The 22,687-nt window shown below is 37.1% G+C and overlaps 1 protein-coding gene across 20 annotated transcripts in view; it reads left to right on the top strand.

Annotated features, from left to right (window-relative positions):
- ZMYM2 (zinc finger MYM-type containing 2) overlaps positions 1–22,687 on the top strand; it is an 83,596-nt gene that overhangs the window by 35,492 nt on the left and 25,417 nt on the right. For 16 of the 20 annotated variants that reach the window (XM_030476482.1, XM_030476489.1, XM_030476490.1 and 13 more), the window contains 4 exons: positions 7,188–7,338; positions 8,271–8,386; positions 12,669–12,785; positions 13,398–13,548. In XM_030476482.1, coding sequence (XP_030332342.1) covers positions 7,188–7,338; positions 8,271–8,386; positions 12,669–12,785; positions 13,398–13,548 — 535 coding nt within the window. Of the gene's footprint in view, positions 1–7,187; positions 7,339–8,270; positions 8,387–12,668; positions 12,805–13,397; positions 13,549–22,687 lie in introns of those variants that run through there. The other 4 variants (XR_003990058.1, XM_030476491.1, XM_030476496.1 and 1 more) reach the window with 2 other exon arrangements.

Genomic DNA, 22,687 nt, shown 5'->3' with positions numbered 1-22,687 from the left:
GTTTTCCTAGTTGGAGAGGATGCTTGCGGTGTCTTTTCTCCTAGTGAAAATTTTCCTTCAATACTGAATAAAAGTGCATTTGATTGAATTCGTTGGTTAGATGAAGACTTGTTACTGAACGTGTTTCAAGACTAGCCAGGCTATTCCGTCCCTTGCAACCAGAAAAAAAACAACAATGTAGGCAGTTGTGCTTCCTTGTTTTAAATTCTGTTTCTTGCAAAAGAAAAAATCTGCTTTTGTAAAACTCTTAAAATTCATTTAATCTGCTTTATCTGTGTGGAGGGGTTTAGGAGCCTTCACTATGATAAAACGCATATCAGTTCTGCAATTTAGGATTAATTGCTTTTGTAGGATTTGTATTTACTCTCACAAAATTATTATCTACTGGTTTAAATCTCACTGAATGCTACGATAGAATGTTTTGCCATGCAGTACTTCAGTGCATCTAGGGTTTTCAACTTTGTCTTGTCACATGCAGTGTCTGTTCTTTGCTGCTTTGCTGTTGAGACTGATCTGTCCTTTTTATTTTGATAGCACAATTAACCACAATATCTGCTGCTTCCTGCTATTGTTACTGCTTTGTAAACTCTAGCTTCCAAGTGTCTGCTTCGAGGGTAAATACTGTTGATGAAACCATAATTGTGAGAGTTGAACAACCTCTTCATGTTGAAATATTAGAAATACTGATTTTTCAAAATTTTTTTTTTCTGGTCACTCGTGAAGAGAAGTTACGTGGTTTTAGCCAGTTCAAACTGTAGTTTCATAGTGGAGTCTCTTCCGCATGTGATAAATCAATTCTGTCTCACTTCAGGTATTACTTAGTTTTGTATTAAGTAGTCTCTGATACTACATATACTTCTACAAATGAAGATAGCCAGCTGCTTCTTACCCCATCTACCATGGTTAAATGGCAGAAATCTTTGTCAACCAAGAAATAAGCAGTTCCCCTTTCTTCTTACTTTGTGGTGTGGGTTTTGGAGTTTTTTTGAGGCCTCTTGGTATTTAGTGCTTCCACTTTCTTGCATCTCTGATGTAAATCAAGGCTTTCTAGAAATTATCCTGTTCTTTTACCTTTTCTTCTACCTTTTATTTGCTCCAGTTTTCTGCAACCATTTTTTTTGCCATTTCTGCTTCAGTGTCTGTCTTCAACTGTAGAATTTGCTACTCTTCAATAAAAACTATATAATCAGCTTCCTTAGGCACTTGAATATCTTAGTAAGTGTTCAGGATGTTACTTTGTGCCTAAAGTGAGGTAGGTACATCACAGAACTTTGTACAGCTTTGTAGTTCTAAAGAAAAGTACTTATGGTAGTCAGAATGAGGAGGTGTGATCTATGTGGGAGCACAGGAAATTCTTAGGAAGAGGAATCAAGGACATGATATGACCTAGGTATTGAAGTTAGGATGGATATAACCACATCTGTGCACTGCTCTACCTGAAATAATTGGACAGGGTTGAGAGGAAGAGGTAGAAAAAGCAAAACAGAAACAGACATTCAATTAATGTAAAAATAACTTGTTTTTTGAGGCAGGGTTTTCAGCTCTGCTTTTCTCTAAGGCATGAAGGCAAGTGCCTTGGGCAGGAAAAAAACTTGCAAAAAGAGGGGGCATTGACAGTTGGGGATGCCAAAGAAAAGTAACTGGACAAGTTATTGATTTGGCTGTTTGTAGAATTCTACTGGTGGGACGTAAACACAAATCAGTTGGCATTCAAAGGCCACAAAAGCAATTACTTCAGCTTTTGCTCTTAAGACTTGGGCAAAAGTTTTTGAGATATTACTAATCTTAATCTCTTGTGTTGGAGCAGGGAAGAGTTCCAGGTTGTTACTCTTGGGGGAGAGATGATGCGGGTGCAGTATTTCAAAAGACTGAATAAATAATACCCTTTCTTCTTTCTTTGCTGTTACAGATTCTGCTGACATCTGGTTCTTTTCTTAGACGTGCGTGTTGCTTCTGGATCCATCCGGACCATCCTTCTTTCAAATAAATCTGAAGTAGTTTAGCTGCTTTTTTCTTGATTGCCTTACTCGAAGGGTTCTCTGTTACAGAATTCCATGTAGTGAATATCTCTGCTTTGCTACTTACAGAAAACTTCTGTCTTCTTTCTCCTTTACCTTTCTGTTTGAACACAGGTTGACTGTGTTTCTGTTCCAGAATATTCTTTTGTAAAAGCTTTTCTGCTATTTATCTTATTTCTAATTCCAAACTGTTACTCTGTAAAGCTACCAGAGAGAAGTTTGCCTGGATTTACAAGTATGTACTGATCTGTTTTACCGTGGACCATATGAGATAAACTGCAAAGCGTTTTCTTCAACTGAAAACAAATCTTTGGGCTGCTACATAGTGGTGTAGTAATCAGCTGGTATCTGGTGTTCTCAGTGGGCTGGCCATTGCATGGGAGGAGAAGTAGGAAGAATGGTCTCTTCACTGCAGGCATGTTCTTCATCCTGCTCTCTAGTCTTCTGAAGGCATGTGAAGCAGATCATACTGCTTTTCTCAGTCAAGAATAAAGCTCTGTAGCACAGATGCCTAGATTCAAGGCACTAATAGGTTTATTATTCTTACAATTTTGCAGCCGGAAGGCTTAAGAACAGAGACTTTCTTTAGTTTCAGTTGCAAACAGAAGTGAGGCTTACTTCTGAAATACCATGAAATTACAGTATTGGTCTGGTATTTATTTGGGGGCTCGATCTTTTTACTAAGTAGGATGTGTGCAAGAAGAGCTCTAGACATCAGCTTTCATGATCTTTTCAGTAAGATGGAAGATCAAGATTTATTTTAAATTGTCTATTGCTGATAATGGCAAGAATAAGAATTCCTTGGAAACCTTCCAAGTGAAATTTCTCTTATTTCCAGGAATTCGGATTTCTGTTGCAACAGTACTTGTATTTCTGGAACACATCCCATTCATCTGTTTAATTTTTGCATCTTGATAGCCTCTTTTGTAGTTGCCAATTTGAGTTCAACACTGTCCTAATAGACAGAATGAAGATTTGAAATATACATAGAACTAGTTAACTTGTAAGAATTTTCAAATTGTGTGCAGTGTTTTATGTCTTTTCTTAGTTATCTATCGTGAGATGCCTATTGGGAAATAAACCTCATTTCTAGAATTAAGTCCCTAGTCAGGTATACACACAAGTCATGAAAGAATGAGTGAGTTTAGAATAAAATATGGTAAGAAGAGAAGAATATTCAGGCTTCTGCATTTACCTTAGACTTTATGCTTTGGAAGATGTCAAATACATAATGGGATCTAGCTAAAATTAGGTCATCTCAATGCAGAATCTAGGTGAAGTGGTGAGGGAGAGGTATAGTCAGACTACTTAGTGTCAAGCTGCCCCTTAGAGGGTACTGGGCTATTATCCATGAATTTTTTTCTCTGGATGAACTTAATTTTTTGGGGCTTAGCAATCTAATTGATAGAATTTTCTTTACTTTTTGATAGCAGTCTTACAATTCCTTACAATTTTCCTTAAAAAATGTAATCCTTAAACTTGCATATGTTTTCGTAGGATACTGTAGATTTGAATTTGCCAAAAGTGATGCATGGAAGGAAAATGCATGATACTTTCTCATGTGGATTGCTTCTTTGTTAATTTCATCTTTGAATTAAGGTTGAAACTGAGAATAGTTTGTATGTGCAGGTTTTTGTCTGTAATGACTTTTGCCTACGATTGAAATATCTTGGGGAGGGCAAGGTGAAGCCAGTACTTTATCTGAAATGGAAGATAACTGCAAAGAAAGCAGCTTTGGAGAAAAAGACTTGGGTGTTCTGGTGGACAGCAAGTGGAACATGAATTATCAATGTGCCCTTGCAGCAAAGATGACTGGGTGCATCCTGGGTTGTATCACAGAATGCTTGAGGTTGCAAGGGACCTCTGGAGACGATCCTGTCCACACCCCTGCTCAAGTGGGGTCACCTGGAGCAGGTTGTCCAGGACCCTGCCCAGTTGAGTTTTGAGTATCTTCAGGGATAGAGACTCCACAGCCTCTCTGGGCAGCCTGTTGTTACACTAGCAAGAGTGTAGTCCGCAGGTCAAAGGAAATGATTTCTTTGCCCTGCGACCCCCATCCTTCTGCACTTCTGAGATGGCATCTGGAGCACTGTGTCCAGTTTTGGATTCCACAGGATGAAAGACATTGACATACAGATGGTAGTTCAGTGGAGACCTGTCAAGATGTTTAAAGGGCTGGAGCACATGATATAGGAGGACAGCCTTGGAGATCTTAGTTTGTTCAACTCTGAGAAGGCTAAAGAGGGGCTAGTTATCTAATGGGAGGGTATAGAGAGGATAAAGTTGGACTCTTCCAAGAAGTACACTGTGGAAGAAAGATACAACTTGAAAACAATGAGAAACTTGATTTAGATAGAAGGAACCTCCAGTGAGGTTTTGGAATACTCATTCTTGGTGATGCTCCAGTTTGACTGGACAAGACTCTGAGGAACCAGCTCTGGACCTGCCTTGAGCAGGGTTGCACTTGACTTTTTGGGGTCTCCCCCAATCTTACCTGATTTTGTGATTCTGTACTTCAGAAACAAGCAGTGATCTTTAAAGAGTCAGGAAGTTTTGGGTTTGTTGTGGTTTGTGTTTGTGTTTTGTGGTTTTTTTGGTTTGGGTTAGGTTGTTGGTTTTTTGGGGGGGGGGGGGGCAGGATGATGGTGTCCCATTTCCCTTTTTACTTAGCAATGAAGGTTTTGGTATTCTTTGTTCTGTTTTTTACTCTAATACCAACAACATTGACACAGCTTTACATTTTCTGGAATTTCTTTTCTGAACACTCACTTTTCCTTGAGGATGGTGAAGAGTGAAAACCTTCTGCAGTAACAACATGAGAACACCTGTTCTGGTTCAGATCAGGGGTTGAGACTCATGCAGTATATGTAAGTGGGCACGTAGGGAAGAGTAAGAACAGGGCAGGTGCTTAGGATATTTCCCCAAGCATTCTCTTAAGCTTCTGACTCTAGAGTCAAGGGATCTCTTGAACTTTATGCAATGAAGAAACATTGTTTTCTGATGATATTCCTGAGTGCTCTTTGTTAAGGTCTTAGCATATTTGCATCAGTGCTTCTGGATTTACATTTTGGTTTATTGTAGAGGTACCAAGATTATTTGTGCATGCAGATTTTTTGGTGGCTGTTGTCAATTAAGCTTGTTCCAAGAAGTCAAGTCCATTTTAAACTGACCTTCTGTATTCTCACTGGTAATGTAATTTGAAGTATTCTTGATGGCCTGATGGTCTATTAGCCTGTCAGAGGAGATAAATGTATATTGACAGAATAGCTCTGACTCCGTATAGAACAGTATAATTGCTGCATTTTGGTCTTGGTACTTAGTGCAGATTTTGTCAATATTGTGGCTGCTTATGAGGACTGTTAGATGCTGGGTAACATTTTTAAAGGCAGATGGAAAAAAATGAAGATGGGAAGGAAGGATCCTGGAGTTGTATAAAATACCCTCCTTCTAGGTATTTCGTGATGGAAATCCACAGCAAAGGTTTAATCAAAGTAGTATGTGGAAATTGTGAAGTCTGGTATTTTGAAATTTTGCTGGTTTCTGCAAGGTGCTACAGCCAGTTTGTGGCCGAGGCGTGTGTATTAGTGCATTTCTATATACATGTTTTTAATATAGGGAAGGCAATATATGTTATAAAACAGTAACCTGCTTCTCTTGCTGTTTGTAAGACTGGATTTAGCTGGTTCTCAAATGTAGGTAGGTAAAGATAGGAAGAGTAAAGATATGCACTGAAGATTCCGTTACTCTGAACAAAGTGAAGTGCCTATGAAACATGCTTTACCTTTTCTTCCCCCTTCAGTCCTTGAGAAGAAGGAAGGAGAGAGAGGTAGTGCCAAAATCATGCTTCAACAGAAGGGAAGAAGTGCTTGAGTGTCAATAGGCTACTTTTTAATAGTCAAAAGGAGAGAGTCTATCTGATAGCTGAGAGAGGGTAAATTGATGTTAGATATTAGGAAGAAATTCTTTAATGTGAGGGCAGTGCAACAGGTTGCCCATAGAAGCTGTGGCAGCCCTATCCGTGGCTGTGTTTGAGGCCAGGCTGGATTGGGCTTGGAGCAACCTGGTGAAAGGTATCCCTGCCTGTGGCAGGGGGGTTGGAACTAGATGCTCTTTAAGGTCCCTTCCAACTCAAACTGTTCTGTGATTCTATGGTAAGAGACTCACTGCTGTTCAAATAAGGAATTCTGTGATCAATGTCAAAACCATGACACTTTATTTGGGCAGGGAAGGTGTCTACACATTTCTTCTTGAAACTTGCTTTATAGTGCTTGAGATACTTGCATAACACTTAAGCATGTAATACATGTGGCAGATCAGAATTACTGATTTTGTGTGTCAGCTATGTCACTGGTATTTCTGCTTGGTGTGACTTTTCTGTGCTTTTTATAGAACATTTGTTCCCTTTTGTGGAAAACTGTTTATTGACTGACTTCTCTGAGAGATGTCAAAATTGAGTTTGTTATCAGGTTCATGGAGTCACGGTTCCTCATAGAATCCAGTGAGGAGCATAGGAACCATGCAGTGTGTTTCTTCTGCCTGGAGGGCTGGAACGAGTGGAGAAGTTAGATGTTCTTGCAACAGTGCTGTTACCAAGAAACTGCTATGCCTAACTCATACTTGATAATATTAAGGATGTTATCATTTGGAGAGTACAGTTTTATTTATTTATTTATTTATTTATTTATTTTAAATCAAGCACCTTTTTTATATCCTTCATCTTTGCCATGTCAGACTCCCATTTCTTTTCTTAGGACCATTGTCCCATCAACAGGAATTGTTGTTTCAGAGTCTTCAGCTCAGCACAACTTGCTGTATACTCTTACTACAGTTCATAGTTTGCGCATGGTGTGGTTTGGGACAGTGTGTTTGGGATTTTTTTTTTTATTCATTTGCTTGTGGTTTTTTTTGATAGGTGTGTTTGGTTTTTGTCTTCACACAAAAGTTTAGTTTTAGCCTGCTTCTTCACAGGAGTAAGAGACCCAACCATAGTGTCGAATGCTCTGGAGAGGATGATCATGAAAGTTAGCTAATATAGAAAGGTTCTGATGGGGAAGCAAATTGCAGAAGTAAATAAATAAGTTTTCCTTTGTGTTTGTTATACCATAATTTAAAACTAAAAGCCAAACATAGTTTTAACTGATGTATTGTTTGCTTTGTTTTATGTTTTAGAAATATGGCAAATTAACATCTTGTAGTGGCTGCAGAGCTCAGTGCAGGTTTTTTGACATGACTCAGTTCATAGAACCTAATGGATGTACGGAGCCATACTGCTCAACTGTATGCATGAATACACACAAATCAAAATATGCAGAATCACAAAGTAAGTGAAAAGGATGATGGATCTTCATCACTGCTAAGAGTAGACTTTAATTTTTTTTTAGGTTTGAACACTGGGGGTGGGTGGTTTTGTTTTAGAATTAATCTATGTAGCTGTGACTTCACAGGGTTTTTAAACTTACTAAAAAATAACAAGCCCCTTTTTCCCCTCTCTTCTCCCTCTTCCCCCCACCCCCAAACAAACCCAAAAACAACCCCCTGCCCAAAAAAAAAAAACCAAACAAACAAAAAAAACCCCTAAAACCCAACACAAACCAAAAAGATCATCTTACATTCTGCACTAGCAAATGAACTCACGAGGGGTGAGTTTTCTCCCCTGGCCATTTTGCTTAATGTCAGAAACAGTTTTCAACTCTCTTAAGGCTTTGTGAGAAAAGATGTTGAGACATAATATGTTCTGATGAGTCACAGAATGATAGTGCAATTTTTGTGCATATGAATTAATAATCTCTTGTCTGTGATCCAACCCCACACCATTTCATCTCCTCAAGCAACAATTGGAGAGGGATGGAGGTGGTTATAATGTATATGGATATTGTCTAGGTAAAATTTTTGATCTGGGTGAAAGGAAATAAAGTGTGTGTTATTTGAATATTCAAAGTAGACATAGATCTCAATTCAGCAAACTCAAAGTTGAAAATGTTCTAATGAATTTTATAGTGAAAGGTGTAATTTTGTATTTAATGCTGGTCTTTAATGGAAGAATTCAGCAAAACCTCTTCAGTTTCTTTTGGTTTATGTGGCTTGCAGAAGCTGACTGGAAAACAGACAAATCTGAGCTTTTCACATTGAAATGGTGGGAAGAGCTGACCTGTAATCCAGTATATTTTTATTTTTATTTATTTTTTTATTATTATTATTATTTTGGCTACTATTTTGTGTTAATTTTGTTTGTAAACTACGTTTTTCTTTTAGGTATGGGAATTATTTGCCACTTTTGTAAACGAAACTCTTTACCTCAATATCAAGCCACAATGCCTGATGGAAAACTGTACAACTTTTGCAGTTCCAGTTGTGTAGCTAAATTTCAGGTTAGCTGTTGTGTTAAGTCTTTTCCTCCCTAAATATTTGTGTACTTGTGTTTGTGTTAAGTATTTGCGTATTTAATTTACTTGTATATATGTGTTTATGAGTTATAATTAACATAGCAGATGCTTCTGACTCATAACAATTTCTTTGGTCGAAGTATTCTTTCATAATGACAACAGTAACTGCTGTCTTAAACTCACAAAATCTGATAATAACCCTTTTCTCCTTGATACCATAAGAAAACGCAAAGTAATATCACTGCTCATCTTATTTTTACCGCCCAAGCCGTTTTATAGAGATGAGCTGTTCTGCATTGAAGACCAACAAATTTAATCTCTCATACTAAAAACAGTAACAACATTCTAATGTTGAATATTGTACAAACAAAGGTGTGTCGTGGGGGAATAGTGACTGACTCTGAAATGAAAGGTTAGCACCTAAGCCATGAGAGCATTTATGGACAAAACTAGTTGTTTAAATTATGTCCAGAAACTGGAGTGTTGCAAGCATAATGGTAGGCACGCTGGACAAATCTAAAATGCTTATTGAAAATTGTCAGATTTTTAATAAGACTTAAGGCATATGTAAGGTATGTTGTAGTCATTAATCTCTAGGTGATTGAAGAACACTTAAAAGACAGTGTTTTAATTTTTGTATGTAAAAACAGTTTTCCCAGATGTGGACTGTATAATTGATAATTGCCTCCTCATGTTGTTGAACAGTTACACCCATACAGGGTTTTCCCATGTGTCATTATACTCCACTCTCTTCATCAAGTGGAAAGCAAATCAATCTCTTAATTGCTTCCTTAATATACCCTGGATAGGGCCTCCCTCATGTAGCCCTGCTCTGTGCTTCCATCTTAACCAATTCAGTAGAACTGATCAACAAAATAGATGCAGATTGTTAGTATGTAATGACCAATCTGTAACAGTTCTTGCAAACTTACTTGACATCTACTTTATTCTACATAGTCTTAGAATTGATTGCAGCCCCGAAAGCTCTCAGAACAAAACCTTTCTGCTATTTGAGTGAGAAAAATAAAGCTAGTGAATGACAAATACAGCCTGTGCCTTCTTGGATTTGCAGATAAGTCAACATTAAGCAACATTATTGAATATAACTGCCAGATAAGTTGATCCTGCTTGTGGATTTCTTATCTTGCTGAGACCTTGTTGATGCTTTTGTTGCAATTTGTGTTATATGTAGGTCTATTTCTTTAATGTTGACAAGGAGTTTAATTAGAGCAACCATATTGTCTCTGATTTCTCAGTAAAGACCAAGAATGGGTAGCTGGTCACTTGCTTACAGTTAGTTGGCTCACATATCTCAGAATGGTTTTCATATATTGTCATATTTCATATATGTCCTGAACCCAAGACATATATTCGCTGTCTAGAAGAATAAAATGCATTCACCGTTAAATAAGAGTTGATTGTATGAGACCAGCTTCTTTGTTCCATTCATTTAGTATTTAGGTGGAAAGGACAGTATACCGTAATGTAAGCATTGGACTATAAGTGTTCCTTTGAGGCTTTTTCTTCTACCTAAGTGATATATAAGGGATTGAAACCGCATTGTGAAAATGGTTTAATCCATTTGGTCAATTGCAATGCTTTCTGCAATGATCTCTTAAAAAAATGGCCGATTTACTATGGTGCTCTGTATTTTTTACTGTTTACTAATGCAGATAACTTGTTTTCATTTTCTGGCATTTGTATTCATCCCTTTTTCCTACTGTGCCTGTTCTTCCCATACATCTTTCTTTGTTAGGGGTTACCCTTTTCAGAACAGAATTAAGTGTTATTTCAGGTCTTCATCTCCCTTCTGCAATAATTTTAGTCCTTTTGGTTTACAAATGGGTTGGAATATTTAAATTCTCAATTTGTTTACACTACTTTAGGGTTGATTGTCATTTTACTTTATGAATAACCTTTTGTTTCTAGCAATTTTAATGTACTAAAATATTTGAAAGATTTGGTTGAGCTGCTTGTTGTGCAACTGTTGCCCATATCTATATTCTCCTTTGTGCGGAGAGCTTGTAAGAGTATTCGTCCTTGTAAAGAGAAAGGGTAAAAGAGGAAAAATAGCCTGCTTGATGTGATTTTTGTGTGGCAGTTGGTGGCAGAATAGTGTGACTATGTTTTGTCGTCTTCCATGCTCTGTCTTGGAGGATGTTATTGAAAAGTTAAGGACAGAACTGTTCCAAAGTTGTATTGTTTTAAGTGTGGGTCAGTTGAAGACCTTGCTCTGAACTTGTCTCTTAAGGAAAAATATACTGCTAATTTATGTATTGTGAACACGGAGGTTGTAGTACAAGTGTCTTCCCAAAGTTAGAAACTGTGTGTCTTAAAGTACAAGTTCTGTTGCAAAACATGAGCCTATGCAGAATGTTCAGATTTTCACCACACAGTTTATGGATGGATTGGAGAGTTGTAGGACCAGTATGTGTAAGAATTAGAAGTACAGTCATTTTTAGCAGGTTACTCATATTGGTTATTCACTAATGTTGTATTCTCTTTGACCATCATTAGGTTGTCTGTAAGTGTTCTTCATTATATACCTTAAATCTCTCTTTCTCACACCTACATGTATTTTAAAAATGGAGTATATTGTAGCAGGAAGCATGAAGGAAGCCTGGCATGCTTGTCAGAAATATTTTTCCAGATCTGATCATAATAAAAATAATTGAGGCTTCCATGCTGAGGCTGGAAAATCTGTGTGTGCATGACCATAAAGGGAGTGTTTGGTTCCTTCCCCATTTAGTTTAGTACCTTTGATTTTGCTCGTGGAACGGTCTTAGTGGATGACCTATTTAGAGCAGCTGAAGTCTAGCAATCCTCTCCCAACCTTGGGGACATTTGCTGGGTATAATGGGAAAAATACGGCAATACTGTACGTGGCATCAGACTGTGTTAAAGTCATTACAGAATCACAGAATTATCTAGGTTGGAAAAGACCTTTAAGATCACCAAGTCCAACCATGGGACAATGGACCATTGGAATAAAGGTGGCATCTTTTCTGCTGTACACGTCAATTTGTTCTCAGGTCCTGTCCATGACTACTTAATGTCTGCAAACTTCCAGTACAGAATTAGTGCATCTGCATAAGGTGATACCACTTGAACTGCTACGTAGCACTCAGCAGTATTGGTTTGCTTATGTAAGAGTTTATATCACTAATCAGTTTCATCACTATTTTGTTTTATTTTTAGTGTAGGTGAACCCTTAGTAACAGGAGAGTTTGAAGAAAAATATCCTATAACAGAAATGTTTTAAGTTTTCACTATTACGCGGTGGAGGGATAGTAACAAATCTCTCTGAAGATAACTTTTTTTCCTTGAATATATTTGTCTTGTTGCAAATGGTGTGGAAAAGTTTGAGAAGATGGAAGTAAGAAATTTGTCCTGGATGATCAAATGACTGTGATCATTACTGATTCGGATTTTATCTTGAACATCACATGTAAAATACACAAGTTGTTGCTTGATCTAGGGAACATGCTAAAGTCTATATCTGTAGGCATTTAAGACCTACTGGAAGATTGAGTTCTCTATCTACTGATTGCTTCAGAAATGCATTAAGTGAATGATACAGTTACAGAATTAAATTCTCATACCTACACATGCAATCTGCAGTATTTTTCTCAATCTGCAAATCCTTAATTGTTTAGGGGCTGGCTGTTCAAATGATTGCATCTTCCTGCCTGGACATTGAGGCCAGCTAGGACTACTAGCTAGTTTTCTCTTATCCTGAGTAGATGCAGGGTTTCTCGCTGAAGGCCTTTTACTTTAATATTTGTATTATCAAGTGGTATGCTTAAGGTGTTGATAATCTGCCTTGGTGAGGTTTGGATTTGAAAATACTTGTTTGTAGGTCTTTGTCTGAACTTCTGTGACCAAAATAAAGCAAGCTGTGAAATGTATTTAACTGAAAATGCATGTTTTGTGATTAAGAGGTGTTCAGTTTTGGGAAACATTTGGTTTTTTTGGGGCGGTTTTTTTTTTTTGCATTTATTATTACCTGTAACAGGTATTAGAAAGGTAAGGTATGAGAAATACAACCTAAAGTAGTAATAGTGGAAGTAAGGGTAAGGATTCAAGATTGGAGGACCTAAGCTCACAAGGGAAAAGGAAGTAAGGGAAAAGACTAGCCTGCTGTGCTTTTGCCAGAAACGCTCTGGAGCTTGCGTATGAATTCCCAGATTCTCAAACACTTAGGCTTAATTGAAAACACACATTCTAGAAGTAATTAAGAAGTGATATGTCTCTCTATGTTTTTCAGACTCTCAGTGTGCAGTCTTCAACAAATGGTCAGTTTGTCTCTCCCAGTGATATTCAGTTGAAATGTAATTATTGCAAAAGTTCTTTTTGTTCAAAGCCAGAAGTACTGGAATGGGAGGTAAGAGGGGTTTTGATGTTACTTTTAGAATGATGAAGTGTTTTCAAGTTTAAACTGTTGCTCCAATACAGTTGTTGTAGATAGGTGTTTTATAAGGTGTTGAAGCTTAAAAAATTAAGTTAATAAAGTCTACCTGGTTCTGTAGAATATCTGTCATTTAACTTTAGTATAGATAAAAGCAGAAGTCTGTTTATAAATAACAAATAAAAAAGCATCTATGGAATTTAAAGAAAAAAGTAAATTCTCAAATCAGCCGTAAGTTTGAAATAGGCTTTCATCTTCAGTTATTGTGTGACTGTAGAGATGATAGACCATTGTTACACTTCTCTATGAACTGAGAGAAATATCTGAAGAGGATGTGCTAATATTGGTTTGCATATTTTCTGTTTAGCATTTTCATAGGAAATTGAGTATTTTTAGCACTCGCTGTCAGCTTGAGTGAGAGTTGTTAATTTTTAGCATTAGAAGTCATGCCCAAATGATGTGTTTGCACTTCTGTTTACCTTGCATGTTAAAGTTGCATCTTAATGATGAACTGTTTTTTATAATGTTGAACTATCCAAACCTTAAGATTTTATCCCTATTCATGATGCTTTACAACTCTGCTTTTAGAACAAAGTGTATCAGTTCTGCAGCAGAGCATGTGCTGATGATTATAAGAAACTGCATTGCATAGTTACATACTGTGAATACTGTCAAGAAGAGAAAACGCTGCATGAGACTGTGAATTTCTCTGGCATCAGAAGACCCTTTTGTAGTGAAGGTATGTATGTATTAGTTTTTTTTCCTAAGGTATTGGGCATTGTGGTTTTACTGCAGTTGACTTATGTTCATATGTAATGCTAAAATTTAAGGTAACAACTCATTCTGTTGTACTTGAGGCTATACCAGAAGTTTCTTCATTATTATTAATGAAGTGCATGTACCTGTTATTAGTGCATGTACCTGTTAATTTATCTGAGCTGCTTTTATGGTTTTTTGTTGAGTTTTTTCACCACTTAGTCCAGGTTGAGGAAGAGTGAGCAGTGCTTTTAAGCTTGTGTATGTATAAGTACATACACATGTGTATGCACATGCACATATGCATATGCACAAAAAATATTATACATAAATTCTTTTCTTGAAATGTACACAGCAGAGCTTATACCAGCACTAACTGACTGAGGAATACCAAGCTTTCTCTTCAATTAACATTTTCCAAAATGTGATATGACAGTGGAAATTTTACATTGGTTTAGAATGGTTGTTTAAACAGTAACTTGAATGATGCCTGTAGATGTATATTGATTACTATCATTATAATTTTCCTGACTAATGATTTGGATTTTCAAAAAGAAACTGGAATGAAGGTATATGGGCATAGGATTCTTTCAAGTTGCATTAAGATATTGTTTTAATAGAAGCAGCAAAATAGAGTCTTAACAAGAACCTATCCTTTCCGCTTCTGGTGAGCTGTCCTTCAATACCGCCATTTAATCTTTATCTTAGAAGTTTTAACTAGGAGTTTGGATGACGTATCTCTGCAGGATGTAGGGAATATTTTTCCTTTAGTTAGAATAATAATGCTTTCACTATCATTTGATAAACCTCGCTGAAGATCTCTGCTTTCAAGCAGATTAAACAGCAAATGTGCCAATTTATTTGGAGCAGGATCCTATTAAGCTAGAGAGGGGTAGAGTTGGAGCTGTAGGTGGCCTTCCCTCTGTGCGGTTCCCTTATAGCTTTGGACTCTGCAATCTTTTGTTTCTGATGAATGGAGTGTGGTCGCTTAGGTTTCTTTGCCATCATTACTTTCTTCTTGTGTTCTGGACTGCAAAGTGATAGCTGGAGAGGAAAAAAGGACAAAGCAAGGCCCAGTTTTACAGTGTATCATTGGAGTGCTGAATAACATCTAGCTAGAAATTGTTTGTGTGAATAAAATAATTCCACAGAATGTATCCAAAGACAAGAGCAAACTTTTTTGGCCTGAATATTACAGTATATGCTGGTATTACTGTGAATACTTAAGACTTCCTCATTTTAAAGCCTGGTGGCTGTCACAATGAAATCAGTAAGATTCATAATGCGATCTATGCTGTATTACTACTTTCATAGATGTATTTCTGTGTCAGGAGGCTTGAAGTAAGTGAGAACTTGTATTTCCTATTGGAAAATTTGAGGAAGGAAAGAAAAACAGTCTCCTGCATGAATACAGTTACTAAATGGGGGGAATCCGTTACTATGTGTCTTAGTGTGGGTCCTGAGTTTGCATTTGTTGGTCTGCCAGCTTGAGAGCAAAGCTGATCTTTATAAGGATGAATACACCAAATGTTACCACTAAACCAAAGTTTATTGGCTTACTGTGATGATCTGAACCACTAAATAATAGAGAGAAGGTAGTCAAAACCACTATTAAGTAGAATGTAACTTGAATAAGTATGGCACACATCTGCTAGCTGTAGCTTAGGTCTACTTTGTGATGTATATGAAAAAAGTTGTCTCTGTTACCCAGTGAAAATAAACTGCTGACCTGGACAGAAGCTCTGTAGAAACAACCTACACCCTGTATTTTAAAGGAAGACCAACGATTTGTCTTTGATTGCTGCAGAAATAGTGGAATTCAAGAGCTAACATTGTTCAGATCTGACATGGGGAGGAGAGGGCTAGGTCTTTAGATGGACTGAGTGGAGGTCAACAAAAAACTGCCATCATCAGAGGTGATAGATTTATCTTCCCCCTTTTCCAGGCACCCAAGCACCACTAATTTTAACTTGTGTCATAAGGTTCTAGAAATATGTCTAACTGTAAAGTAGAAAAACTAGTAGATGTACCAAATAAACTTGTTGGATATGGAGGCCATACTGGTTTTGATATTGTAAAGTATTCAGGAAACTTCCTCAACATAGATTATTTTGTTGAGCATGCAATTAGTCTTCACCAGAAGACAGTGTATTATGATTTGAGAAGAAATAACCTAAGGTGCTCAGTCACAAAAGTTACTGGTGTTTTTGGAAGAAACTGAACTCTCAAGGGAAAATACTGGAAAATTTCAGGTTTGTGTTTATAAAAGAAGGCTTATAGAGAAAATCAACAGAAGTTAAACAGGTGTTGAAATTTCTGCAAGAGTGCTTTTTTGTTCATCTTCAAACAAACTGATGGGAAAGTATGTATAAGATCACCCACAAATGCCCCTAGACTGCTTATGACTGCCTACTGAGGTACTGAAGATGTCACTCCTCTGCTCACATTAATCATACCTTAGGGTTTTTTACACATGCACATACGTATAAATTTACACACAAACCCTGGCACCCACCTGAAAGTCTCCGGGATCAGTATTTCTGTGCAGTTTCCTTCCAACTCTGTTCCTTTATATGTTTTTCTTAATTAAAAAATATATGCAATGGCCAGCTGAAACTTCTATTGCAATAAGGTGTAATTAGACCAACCTATGATTTGTTCTAGAGATGGTTATTCTTTCATGGAGTACAATAAGCTTTTTCTGTCCAAAACTTGGATGCTACATGGAGGATGAACAACCTGAATGGACTAGTTTAAAGAGAAATCTCCTCCCCCGGTGCTGAGGCTTTGGAAATTAAGCTGTCCTGGTGTTTTGCCACGAGAATGCCTCATTCTAAAATACCAGTATCTAAATTAAATACCATGTATATTGTATATACTAAAGCAAGAAGATGAAGTTGCTTGGGGATTTTTATGTATGTATAGTTGCATGAGTGGCAATTGAGGATAGGCTGTGCAAGTTTTTAATCCTGAGGAAAGCTTGAAGTTACTGAGGTTTTGGGTTTTTCAATATATATCCCTTCTGAGTGTGTAGTAGAATGAATCAGTCTTTGCAACCCAGCAATGGAACTATTTTATGCTAAGTATCACCATAACTTTTTTTTTCCCACTTGTAGACTTATTTTGCATTCAGTTCATCTTTTCAATGGAACTGTTATGATTTGAATAACACAGGCTTTGTAATAATTTTATAATGTGAATTTTAATAATGCTGATTCATATCCATTAGTCTGCTTCTTGGAAGGAGAAGGTCAGTAAGCTCTGGAGTGACTCAGTTATCTGATGCTTGGGAGTTCCTTTCAAATAGATAATACTGATAAAAGGCAGCTATGAAACTAGCAACTGTACTGTCATCTCAATAGTACGCTAATAAGTTTCAGGGAATTACAGATTCTGCAAATTAAACTCAGTGTAGACAACTCTGATGTTTCATTTAAGTAGAGATAACCCCTTTAGAAATACTGTAGGGTGACAAGTGGAAAAAAAAATTTAGGAAATTAAGTGATTTCAGAACTGAGCATGTCTAGGGAAGATGTATGTTTAGTTAAAGCATTGTAGACTTTAGAGTGGCATTTTTCCAACCACTGCTGCACAGTGAATTTTTCAGTACAATATACTATTAAATGTTTAGTTGATTAATTTTCAGAAATAACATGTATATGAAAATATTACAGATATTGGAAATAGCCTAAACACAAGTGTTAAATTTTATACAAGTGCTTACATGTGAATGTTTCACAACCAGTTAAGATACTACCTAAAATTTATAGCAGTTCCTGTTGTTACTAGAAACATTAACAAACTGATTTCAAAACTGATGTGTGATATGAAGTGTTGCTAAGGCTTTGTTTATGAGCTTCTCTAGTAAGTGGAGAACTGCGCTGTGGAGAAATTGATGCGCTGGTCCTGTGCCCTGGGCTGCTGTGTTCCCCTAGTCAAAGGGGTTTGCCATCAGGCCTGCTTAAATCTCTTCATCACTGATGTTTGGCTTTGTTATTATTAAACATGAGAGCTACAGAAACTGTTTAAACACAGCTTTTTTTATAGTTTACATTATCAACTATCTACTTTCAGAGACACTGATACACACTTTAAAAATGTACAGAATTTGGGCCAGCTAACAAATTTTTGAAGACAGTACAGAAGCACCCATTTTAATCAAAAATTCTGTGGCATAATTACAACTTCCTAACTGTGTGCTGCTATGTAATAGGACCTCAAAACTATCAAGGATTGATAAGTAGTATAGAATGTAGTTAGAGGAGGGGATAAAGAGATACATGTACATGTAAAATTTCGTATCACAGTTGAGTGTTTTGCATAATAAAAATCTTCTGTTACAAGCTCTCGGTTTATGCTTCACAATAGCTGTTTCTCCCTCTCTGCAGCTCTGGTAGTAGCCTGCCATATTAAAATAATTTGTGCTTGCTATGGGGTCTATTCAGCTTTAGCCTGCCATGTTAAGCAGTTTGGTTTTCCTTCTGGCCACTTCCTTTGGCAGTGTCGCTCTGAGATAACCTGAAATACCAGCTTCCTTGTGGCTTTCTTTTGAAGGTTTATTTGGTGCTGAGTGGGAATATCCTGACAAAAAGGGACAAATGAAAAGCAAAACATGTCTTAAAACAGTGTGAAGTCTATGATCCATAAAAATGCCCTTTCACAATTTCAAGAGTCATGTTGTTACTGTAGGAAAGTATTCCTTTCCCACAAGTGGGGTTAGTAGCAAAGTGGAAGACAACTTCGGATGGATTTTGGGGTGCCTTATAAAGAATATGATCTCCTTTGACTGCTGTGGGCAAAAGTTACAGTGGGACATCCCTGACATCCATTTAAGCCATCGCAGTTTTTGTTACATTGGCACAGTGAAGTTGTTCAGTCCAGGTTGTATTATTTAGTAGTCCGGTATTAAATCTTTGAGCTGTAGATGACTATTCCAAACAAATTTCGTTACTATAAAAACTAAAGATACTTTTCTGCTGGTAGTAATGAGTTAAGGTAAAAAAGGACAGCATACTCAAATCAGAAAAGTCCCTTATAAAATACTTAAGAGGCTTCCATGCTGCAGAAGAACCAAGTGAAGGCCCTTGGCTATGCTGAAGGAAAGCACAGGTCTACGCCTTCCAGACAGACAGACGTGGAAGAACTGGAGGGTTGGTTCTTGTGATATTCCACTTGTGGAAGAGTCTGATAGTGTAGATGTAGTTGCCAATTAGTGCTTGTTGGATGTATGTCTTCTGGAATGACTTGAAAATTTTAATTTGTTATCCTGGATTTTTGTACTTCTGGTGGTGTTCTTGTAGTTGAAAAAATCAGAAGATAGAACTATGCTGAGGAAGATATTACATGTTTATCTTCCCTCTGTCTTAGAGGGAGAACATTGATACTGTTAAAGTAACTTCATTTAGATTTTGAGTAGAGGTTGTGCTGAATCTTGAGATTTGTTGTTCATGGAGAACTAATTTCTAACATGGTCAAGAATATCAAGTGAAATCCTGTGCATTGTTTGACTTAAGTGGTCCTTGTTAGATTGGCATTCTTCGGTGTTAATTCCCTTGTTGTGTCTTTCAAAGAGGTTTGAGACAGTTCTTCAAGGGAAGATAGCGTTGGCTCTTGCAGTTGAGGGGTCATGACTATTTAAGGTGCTGAGATTATGAGCACAAGAAGAAAGCTTATAAAGATGCTTCTTAGGAACCTGAAAGAATAATCAACTTGGAAAGATTTAAGAATAAGCAAAATCCTAGTGACTGGATGCGAGTAAGAGGGAGGAGAAAGGAAGGAGCTAGTATCTAATATCAGAAAACAATAGGGTAAACTGAGTTGTGTTGAATAATAAAATAATAAAAGGTTCTTAAGCAGAAGACAAGAAAGGAAGTGGGATATACAGCTTCTCTGTTACACACAAAGGAAGGGGTCTGTTTTAATGGTAATCCAAGCAGGACCCAAAACTAGCTGCATTGCATCTATTTTCCTAAGGATAGTGATGTTTATTGTCAAGCCAGAGAGAGCAGATGTTAGGAATGTGGGTATGGAAGAGGTGGCTACTGTGTTTGAATTAATACAGAGGGAGGCAGGAGAAAGATGTGGATGGATCATATCTTGAGAAATCTTCAAGACCTAGCTTCTGATGCTACAGGCTTGTCATATAACAAGCCTGTTACTCTTTTCTAGATGAAGTTGTTAACAGTTGAAGTTATTACAAGATGAGAGAACAGCAAGTCTTATATGTAGCTTGAAGGAAGAGAAAGGTAATTTAGTAAGTACAGCATTTCAGGGGTAAAAACCTGATTGCTTTTAGGATGGAACAATTACTTTCTATAAAAGATGTTATTCTCTGTGGTAAAAAGAGTCTGGTGTTGAGGATTAAAGAAGTGTTTCTCGTTCAGCATTCCTTTTTCACAGCTGCTTGATGTGTGAATGTACGGAACTTCACGTAATTGAGGTAGGTGCTACTGGTAGAATAGGATCAAGTTCTTAGTAGCTTGCATGCACTGAGTCTGCAGGCAGTCAGGTGAAGTAGGTTTCCTACCATGAGTAGCTCTGCAGAATTGGACCTGGCAATTCTTGGGTCTGCCAAGAGAAAGGAAGCTCTCTTGACCTGGAACATGCCTGAAATAAAGGTTTGGAGGAGCTGTTTGTGTGTTGTCCTGTCAGTAAACCCCTGTTGCGTGAGTTCAGATCCTTATTCTCTCTCTACAGTTTATGTGGGGAACCAAATTTCAGGGCTGTTGGAAAGGATAGGTTTTGTGTTGGGTTTTACTTGGAAGCCAGAATTCTGATAGCAAAATTAATTCATTTTTGCCTGGTTCCTATTTCGAGTTGGAAATACTTAATCTAAAAGTGCTCCTTAAGGGCCTGTCTGAGACAGTTGACTTGCAGGGTGGTCTTCTGTTAGAATTTTGCTAAAGAATATAATTAATTTCTTTTGTAGCCTGAATCAAATTACCTGCATTTCAATTTTGTTTTGAAATTAAGAGCTATTTTCTTGTAGAGTCGCCTTAAAGCACTAGACATGTCCACCTGGTCGCACTGTAACTTGTGTATCTCGTGTTATAGCAGAAATTGTTCTGAATGTTTGGGCTGTCAGCTGTTTGTCTTAGGCAGTGCTTATACTCATGAAACTCAAGTTCGCAGAGGAGTTAGGCTGGCAAAACCCTCAGTATTTTAGTGTTGATACTGGAAAGATCAGACAACCAGTGCTTTTTTGTATTACTCTGCCACAGTGTAGTCAGTCAAAGCCCACTTCTTGGTCATATCTACAAAGCCAGCATGGATACTACTGGTCTGCTGATACAGGATTTACACTGTGAAGACCAAGTTGTTTGAGCTCAGAATGTTTTGCTAAAGGTGAATATCTTCTTTCATACTTAAAATCTTACTATTCAAATCAAAACCATAGAATTGCAATAAAAATTTATATCCTAGGTATGCACGAAGTACCCAGGACCTAATTAAAATAATGCTATAAAATGAAAGGCGTTTTGTTTTCCCTTTGTCTGAAGTGAGAGGATCTTGAAACAACCAAAATGCTCCCTCGTTTGGTGGGTTAAGTTACCTATTACAAAGACATAAAAAAATGTCAGACAAATCTGAAGAGTTTTGTTCATGATGTTGCAGAAAGAAAAGACTGTACTTCCATTTTAGATGTCTTCACAATTGTAACAATCTTTTATCAACATCTGAAGTTTTATAAAGATGGATTTTCTATGTTCTGTAGAGGCGTCCTTCAGCAAAAAGCCCTGCAGTCCACGATCTATAAAACCCCCATGTTTTTCAGACATTTAGTCTTAAGGGCTAGAAGTTTGGACTTTCTGTTTCCCCTTAATGTTCACTTCTCATTATTTTCCGTGAGTCACAGAGATGTGGGAGATGTTTGACTGTAGAATGGAAGATTTCTTACCTGGTAACTTTTTTTTTGAACATAACAGCAGTATCTTCTTCAATTTTACTCCCTATAGTTTAGCAGCCAAGAAGAATGCGAGCTTTGTCCATTCCTTTTTGTAGACTATTTAGCCAGTGCTCATAGCTTACCCGATGGGTAGTAGAGTGCTTCTATCAATCTATAGTCTTGAAAGGTTGGTGCAGCATTGAATGGCTCTTCTAAGGCACAGCTGAAGAGGAGGATACTTTGTGGTGCTGAGCTGTCTCTGGAATTGTAAAGAAGTGGGAAGAATCTGATGCCCCATAAATAATATAGCCAGCAGGAAAAAATACTGGCAAGAAATTTTCAGTGCTTTAATGGGTTCTTTTATCTAATAGTTTGCACACACTGGTGTTTTCAGGATTACTATTTCCTTCAGAGCAGCGTATTTAACATTTGAATTAGTTGCACTGTAAGGATGATTGCTTGATTTGGCACTTTACATCTGCACTGCCTGTTTTGTGTGTTAGTAATTTTCTTTATTGTTAAAGAATCAGATATATAACTAAAAAAACCCAGCTTAGAACAGTTACCTACAGTCTTATTTGTACTTTATAATTGTCTTGTTTTGACATTGCTAGCAAATATAATTTGTTAGCAAAGCTTGTAGTATTGTAAGTTAAAATTCCTCAATAACCTTTTGATTTTGGAAGATGCTGTCTGTCGTAGCTTCCACTTGCATTCTTGTGCTTTTAGTGATTTTTAAAATGTATCAGAGTTTCACACATACGAAATTCTACCATAATAGACAACAGCACAAGTCACTTAATTGAAATTACTGAATACATTATAAGTACAGTATCTTTATACACAGCATGTATGTTACATGTTGAGTTTCATAACTTACGAGAGGTACAGAAGTCTGCATGTGTTAGACTATGTGCCATAGCAGAGTGGGCACTTGGAAGACTTGCGTTCTGGTCTTTGGTGATACTGTGATATTTGGAAGATCATAAAAACAGATGCAGTATTTCACATTAAAGGTCTGTATAGATGTTATCTTGTCCCTCTAGTGTTTAATATAGACAATTACTTCATCTTTTCATACTGTTCTCTTCTGTAAAAATAGCAGTATTACAGAGATACATGATACATGATTTAGGCATCACCTGAATAGACACTAGATTTGAGGTAGTTTTAAATACATTATATTCTCAAAATAGCCTAAGTAATAGCTACAGTATTGATCTTTTAATGCATTTAA

This window comes from Strigops habroptila, chromosome 2 (assembly GCF_004027225.2).
Source record: "Strigops habroptila isolate Jane chromosome 2, bStrHab1.2.pri, whole genome shotgun sequence".
NCBI classification, from domain to species: Eukaryota; Metazoa; Chordata; class Aves; order Psittaciformes; family Psittacidae; genus Strigops; species Strigops habroptila.
The sequence above is the reverse complement of the archived record's forward strand: the minus strand, read 5'-3'. Positions and strand labels throughout refer to the sequence as shown.